At 37.2% G+C, this 7921-nt stretch overlaps 1 protein-coding gene across 1 annotated transcript; it reads right to left on the bottom strand.

The window, feature by feature from the left end:
• Positions 1-281: 281 nt before the first annotated feature.
• On the bottom strand, positions 282-845 carry ASPACDRAFT_42093 (uncharacterized protein; the record flags this gene model as incomplete). Its single annotated transcript, XM_020201045.1, has 3 exons — positions 282-349; positions 382-689; positions 748-845. The coding sequence occupies 3 exons, from the start codon at positions 843-845 to the stop codon at positions 282-284; spliced, it is 474 nt and encodes a 157-aa protein (XP_020058167.1).
• Positions 846-7921: the final 7076 nt, after the last annotated feature.

A 7921-nucleotide genomic window follows, 5' to 3' on the forward strand; every position in this document is an offset into this window, starting at 1 on the left:
AGTGGGTTGGTATAGTATGAGAAAAGGCGCTCGTTGAGAGCGATTCTGAATCGTTCCGGCGACAGCATCTTCATCTACAGTGGAAAGAGCAGAGAGAAGTACTCGGCTATACCTTCTGCATACCAGTTGTTGAAAATATCATTGCGGAACACAACCCAGTTGTGCGTCATCTCATGGCAGAGGAAAAGGAGCTTGTCCTCCGCCGGAGGTAAATATTTATATTCGCTGTCGTCATAGCTGAAGGCAAACGAACGGACGAGTACGGTCCCCGCTCCGGACCCTTAATACGGGTTGTACCGAATGAAGATGCGGTAGGGATCCTCCTGATCATTGAAAAATTCCGCCATAACTGGAAAATTCTTCTTAGACTATTCGACAGACGGTGTGCATCGAAGGTTGGATCTCCCATCCAGTACATGCCAAAGCGCTCGTCCCCGTGTGAGGAGACCCGACCGACCATGAAATACGTCGCTTGAATCTCGGCATATGTCATAGTTCGACAAACAGGATTGGGACCCTCGCCAAAGATCCAGATGGCCCTGGTCATGGGCGGAGCGTGCGTAAGGTCCCACTCTACCTGCACCTCAACCTCTTGATCGGGACTCTGTGAGGGCGGACAAGCGAGAAACCCATAGCCGGAACTGATGGCGCCGCTAAAAATCAGACGAAAGTCGAATAATGGAGCGTTTCTGGTCGTGGAAGTGATTTGACGAGGCATGCCTCATAATGCACGTGCACAGGACCTACTGCGGTGGGCTCGCTTTCCATTTTTGCAGGACGATTGGGGGTCCTGGCTTTTCGACTTCGCGGGATAGGTCCAGGGGTCCAGCAGCATCGGAAGCCATGATCGTGCCGTTTACAAGCAGCCCAACGTCGACTCCTGCAATTTGTATAGGGTGTGTTAACATAGTCTTCTCTGCTGCATTGACAAGACCTGAGATGGTTATTTTGGCCTTCAGGGATGCTATAGCTTCATTCTTATCGTAGACTGGGGTAACGGTGTACTGCAGTGCGGGAGGAGACATTGGGCTCAAAATAATATGAGTAGGATTCGAATGTGATAGATCTGATCAAACTGAAGCACTTCACTGCTGATTATAGGGTTGTTCAGAGCTTTGTAATGGGCCATAGAATAGTAGGTCGATTTATGTGTCAACAGGTGAAGGCTGTGAGTTGGTGGTTGTTATCTTTGCGCTAATCCTGATGAGGGCAACGGGAGCGCCTCCCCACGCTACCCAAAACCGTTACAATCTCTGTATTGCCATCGCTCATACATAATATAGGAGCTGCTCAAGCTATCTACCTTCTCTGTGGAAACCAATCCTTGCCATATCAGCTGTACATCATGTTGTCCTTCATTGCGAAGGTCGTGCTTCTTCTTGGCCATGTTCCAATCTCCGTGCCTATGTTGTTACCCAGCCGCACTGGACTTCAGGTGCCCATCGGGATCGAACCATCCGGATACAAACCACTGGCATCGGCGTCGGGATCGGGCTGGATAGTACGTGAGCAAGATGAGCATGTTTGTGATGCGGGCGCTCGACATTTCGCGGGTCGCGTCAATGTCTCGGATACAAGATCTATGTTTTTCTGTGAGTATCGTGCTTGATCAATGCAGACCTCTCTGCCTAGAAATTGCTCTTTCTTATCGAAGATTTGTAGGGCTTTTCGAGAGCCGCGAGAGTCCCAATGAGCGCCCAATAACTATATGGTTGAATGGGTAAGATTTCCTTCAGCCCTTGACTTTTTTAGATTGCCTTTAATCCTTATTGCAATTGCGGTATAGTGGACCTGGTGCAAGCTCGATTTCCGGAATGTACGGCGAAGTTGGACCCTGTACTATCAACAACGAGAGTGACAGCACCATCATCTCAGAATACAGTTGGACTAATCATTCCAACCTCTTGATTATTGAGTAGGTCATAAGATGTCTCCCCCTCGAGATTTCGGCTCGCGCTGACAATTCTGAATTTACCCAGTCAACCCGCAGGAGTCGGTCTGTCTACCATTATTGGGAGCGAACCTCCCCCAGCCGGGCTACAAGAAGCATCTGCCGACTTTATAGCCACGCTCAAAGTATTCCTAGAGACGATATTACCCCAATATGCATCAAATCCGCTCTATATTTCGGGCGAGTCGTTCGGTGGTCGATATGTGCCTTATTTCGCTGCGGAGTTTATCAAACACCAAAAGGATGATTCTCCTCATGGTCTCCTGAGGACACCTTTAGCTGGTATAATACTGGTCAACGCACTTGTGGACAATTCCTGGCTGTCAGTTGGTCACTATGAGCTATTCTGCACAGATAACGGGCTTAACCTTCTACGCTTCAACGAGACGGTCAGTACTGCGATGGCAGCGGCGGCGAATGAATGCGAAAGGCTTGGTACAATGTGCAGAACATCATACGATCCCTTTGTCTGTCAGACAGCAAGTGAGTTTTGCATGGAAAACTTGCAAAATTACTTTCAGGCTGAAATTGACGCGCACCGACGGAGTCCATACGACTGTAAGCATCTCTCTTTGTTTCACTATTATCCCTCACACCGACTTCCCGTGGATTAACTGTCTCCATATATTGTAACTAGTGAGACGCAACTGTCCCGTACCACCCCTTTGTGGAGTTGGCGACAACGGCATGGGCTCAACAACCGATTTCCTGAATCGTCCCGATGTCCAAGCCCGTCTTGGGTTCGTCCCTCTAACCAACTTCACGCCAATTAACTTTGATCTTAACACTCTATGGGCATCCGATCCCGCAATCTTTCTTCCATCTACGAAATACCTGACTTCTCTACTTGATGGTGGCGACAAGCCACATGTATTCGGCTTTGATAACATGAGAGAGGAAGATAGTGAAACGGCTGTTGCCGCTTCTGTTCCCGTCCTCGTTATCAACGGTGAATATGATGTCAGCTGGCAAGACTCACCCATGATTATAGTTGATCTTCTCGTCATGATGTTTTCCTAGCTGACTCTTTTTCTGGCTATCTAGCAATACACCCGGAACACTTCTGACCTACGATCATCTACTATGGCACGGTCAGGCGGCATTCCGTGCGAAGCGGCATCTGGATCTATGGTATTGGACCGACATTGATGGTAAAGTTCAAGATGGTGGACTATGGAAGGGCGCAGACGCTGGAGGAAAAGGTAAGCTGGTGGTCGCCACTGTCCATGACGCAGGACATATGGCTCCTGGGGACCAGCGGGGAGCAGTAGCTTCGCTTTTTGGGCGATGGATTGCAGGCTCCGAATCTTCAGTTTAGGTTCCTTGAGCTCGCAGATCTGGGTTATACGTAGAGTTGAGTAATTTATCATTTTCAAAAACTGCTATTCCCATTGTCCCATATCTATTACTACTTCTCCGGCTCCCCCAATCAAGAAGGTATTTTGAGTGACGTTCGTCGAAGTGGGAGGTATCCAAACTTATTAAACGCTTTGAGAGCTTTTTGTCTACTCCGACAGAGGGGCAATCAAGTTCCAAGCAGAAGCAAAAATGTGCATCTTCAGAATTGAAGGCAGGAGATATAGGGAAAGCATCAACCAAGGCACTACGATTCAGCATCTTCAATTGACTCTGAAAATTGAGAGAGCATGGACAGAGTCGAAGAGACAATCATATTTACTAGGCACTGTCCCAAAGAAGGGCCAACAACCTTGAGGTCACGACATCTATGTTTGCAGTGAAAAATAATTACATGTGAGTGATAATTCTATCCTAGATAAAGGGACAGTAAGATATTCTAGCACTGACTACCCACCCAGCGCTCAACCAGCTCGAAGACCTCTGCTGGGTTGTTAGCTGGAATCATATGACTTAAGCCTCCAATAAAGAATTCTTAGCAAACGGCATCTCTTGTGATATCCCCAGGTACCCTCATGTAAGTCGTCAGCCATATAAGTTGTCTCAAAAGGGCAATTCTCCGAATGCCTCCTACCCTCCCACTGCAAATAATCCACTGCAAGTGATCCACTAAATACCGCATCCGTGGTGTGTTACAACAACAGTTCATATTCCCGACACAAATTAAAACGCGGGGATCACGTTAAGTTTTCGTGAGGACTTACTGTTGTCCACATAACCTAAAAGCCTTTTAACCCACCACAAAATTTTTTGTCCCGAGCGCTTAGGCCTAGATGATGACTGACCCGGAAACAGAACATAACCTACGATATTTACCTACGATATTTCGACTTTAACAATGTTACCGAACGCTAGTGCCGCGATTTGCTGGTAAATACGCGCGACTTAAGAGTGCCTCAATCGAGCAGAATGAAGACGCAAGTCCATATTTCGGTTCTCTGATTCGATATTGTGCATGAACCAATGACATGGTCGCTTCGGTTGCCCGCATTAGGTATGGTGGGGTTTCTTTCTTTTTTTTTCTTTGCTTCCACTGGCTTCAAGCTCGGGTGAGAGCCTTTTCGCGATAACATAATTCCTGACTATCCCGCGCACCATATAAGCCATACTGATTGCGAAATATATAGCGTTATATTTCAGCGCTTAGATATAATTAGGATGATATATTAAGTATCTTTATCTAGATAAAGGTTATTAGCTCAGTAGTATATTATGGTCACACTAATTCATGTATCAATCGATATGTAGGTGAATCATGGCTATCGAGAGCACATCGTATTTTAGGGTAATCTAAAAAGAAGTAGGAATAAAATAAGTTGAGCTCTGAATATCACTCCTTGGGCATACAAAACTTATACTTCCAAAAGAAACGCAAGATCATATCTTGTGGTTGAATTAATAGTGGAATCAAGATATCAGATCACTATGTGTGTTGGGGTGCGTGAGACGGCCAAGAACTACGTTGTCTGTAGAGCTGATTGATGGTAGGGTTCGGGTTATCGCTTTCGGTGAGGGTAGCGAGGAGCCAAGAGCCCCAAATAGCTGGCCCGCCCGCGAAATTGTCCAGGGCAAACCTAAACGAAGGATGTTGGTGACAAATAGCTGATCACCAGAAGGGTGTGGCCGCGTGGACATCATATTCTACATTGCAGCCATATCAATGTCGGGTGTGGTGTAACGATTGAAGATAGTAAAGTGGCTAGTGAAGTTGGTAAAGCGAGATTTTAAGGCTAGAGGATGGAGGTGTACACTGAGCTTTACAGGTAAGAAGTGAGGTCTCACTTGAGGGGAGGGGGCCTTCATCTCCCTCTCATAGAAGAGGCGTGACGATGAATAGAGACTTACTCTAATCAAAAGGGGTTATCCCATTAAAGATTAAATATGATTAGAGTAGGGCTTCCCACTGCAATTTAATTAGCTGGCTGGATAGGTGAAGGGGGTTTAATATTATTAATTTTATAAATATAGTAGTATTAAACAGAAAAGAAATTAGATAATAAAAATTTAACTGTTTATTTAAAATATACTTAATTATATATAGTATAAATTTGAATATAATATAGGAAGTTCTAAAGTTTTTATTATAATTTAAATATAGTAAGTTTTTTTAATAGTGGCTCTCAGCGGTAAGAAATTCTTAAATTTTAAATATTAAATATTTCAGTTTATTTTTTACTTTTTTTTACTTTCAGTTTACGCCTAATTAAAAAGAATTATTTTATTAAAGATTGAATATAATTAGAGTAGGGCTTTTTATTATAATTTAATTAACTGAAAGGACAGCAGAGGGGGGTTTAATATTATTGATTTTATATATAAAGTAGTATTAAATAAAAAAAGATTAAATACTAAGAATTTTACTGTTTATATAAAATATATTTAATTATCTATAGTCTAAATCTTAATATAATTTACAAAGTTCTAAAATTTTTATTATAATTTAAGTTTAGTAAGTTTTTTTAATAAAATATATCTCAGCCGTAATTAATTCTTAAATCTCTCCTACTAAATCTTTAAAAAAAATTTAGAAGAATTCTTAATCTTAGATCTGTTTTATCTAATACTAATCTATAATTTATAATAAAAAACTAATTTTTTAAAAAAATTAAATTCTTTTTAATTATTATTTGTAAGTAATGCCAATATAATATTTAATCTAAAAAGATTATCTGATATTTTAAATAATCTATTTATCGGATTCTATATAAGTAAACTATAGAAATTTAGAATCAGATAATTTAATAGAATTGTTTTACTTCTAATACTAATTATATTAAGTTTCTCTATCAGTTAAATTAATTAATTTTTAATATTTTTTTTATTTAGATAGATTTTGCTGTTTTCGGAATTATAAATAATATAATTATATTATCTGTATATTAAATAGTATATATAATTATTAGAAAATTATTTATAAATAGATTTAGAACTTCTGCTGTAGTCGAATCAATTTATAAAAATATATAATTAATAAAACTAAACTGCGGCGGTTAGATAAAATTATCAGCTGCTAACAGTTATTTCTATTACAGTTTAAATTTTATTATATTTATATTTAAAAAGCCGATTAATTTTTTATTTAATTCTACTGAAAAAACTAACTATATAATAGATACTGTATTCTATATATAGAAGTAAGCTTAAAACCAGTAGAAGAATTAAACTATTTAAATAAATAAAATTTAAAATACTAACTTTTAATTATATATAATTAAATAGATAGTTTATTTAAAGAAAATTTTATATAAATATTTAACTGAGTCGGTTACCACTCCTCAGTCTGAGTCTAATAGTATAATTAAATAAATAATTTTCTGTCTTGAATATATTATAAAAAGACTTATTTAAAAAAATTAGTATATTATTTAATATTATAATTAAATTATTTATATTAAAGCAGTACAGTCTAAAGTAGATTAAACTTCTTACTGTTTATTTTAATTATATATAGACTGAAAGAATATTAATTAGTATATATAATTTTAATAATAGATTTTTACTTTTATTAGCTGTATATAAATATTATATATTTAATATAATTTTAAATATAGTTTTATCTTCTAATAGTAGAAAAAAATAGCAGCAGCTGTAGCAGTTTATCAGTATATATATTATTAATTCTACTATTATAATCTTTAATCCAGCTTATAATAATTCTTTTAGTAAATAGATTATAAATCTGTTTAAACAGATTTATTTAAAGTTTTATATTAAACTTCTTAATTAAAAATATTAGGTATATAAGTATAAGAATAGTTTTATCTGTACTATAACTGTGCTTGGCCGGGCTGAATCTGAGTAATATAGTATAAAAAAATTATTTTCTAATTCTTTTTTTAAATAATTAAAATTAGTTGCTTTTTAATTATTTAAAAGATACTGTAGTTTAATCCATCTGCCCGCCGGATTATTACTATATAGTAGTAAGAAGAAAGTTGCGCTAATTAGTTTTTTAATAGTATTATTAATTTAAATAATTTCAATAAAAATATTTATATTAATAATGTTAATTTTTTTTTTTTTAGAACTTTGTTTTTCTTCTTTTATTTTTTTAATTTTTTATAATAGTTTCTAACTGTAAATAGACCTCAGCCGACCGGCCTGTAAGTTTTTTTTAAAATTAGATTAATTAAATAATCCGACAGTTTATAGTCCGCGGCTACTATACTTTAATAAAAATCTTATAAAATTAGTATATTTATAATATAAAGATTAGCTTTAATAATATTTAATTAAATTATATTATTTAAATCGGAGACGACTAGCTGCTGTCTAAGTATATTAAATTTATTATAAAATAATTTTATAATTTTATATAGAAACTGACTACTGCTATTCGGTAGATTTTATAAATTAAACTTTTATTTAAAATATTTTTTTACAGTTTTCTAAATCTAATTATTTAATAATTTTATTTAATAAATATCCGGCTTTAGGGTTTACATTAGGGTTTACATTAGGGTTTACATTAGGGTTTACATTAGGGTTTACATTAGGGTTTACATTAGGGTTTACATTAGGGTTTACATTAGGGTTTACATTAGGGTTTACATT

This window comes from Aspergillus aculeatus (assembly GCF_001890905.1).
Source record: "Aspergillus aculeatus ATCC 16872 unplaced genomic scaffold ASPACscaffold_5, whole genome shotgun sequence".
NCBI lineage: Eukaryota > Fungi > Ascomycota > Eurotiomycetes > Eurotiales > Aspergillaceae > Aspergillus > Aspergillus aculeatus.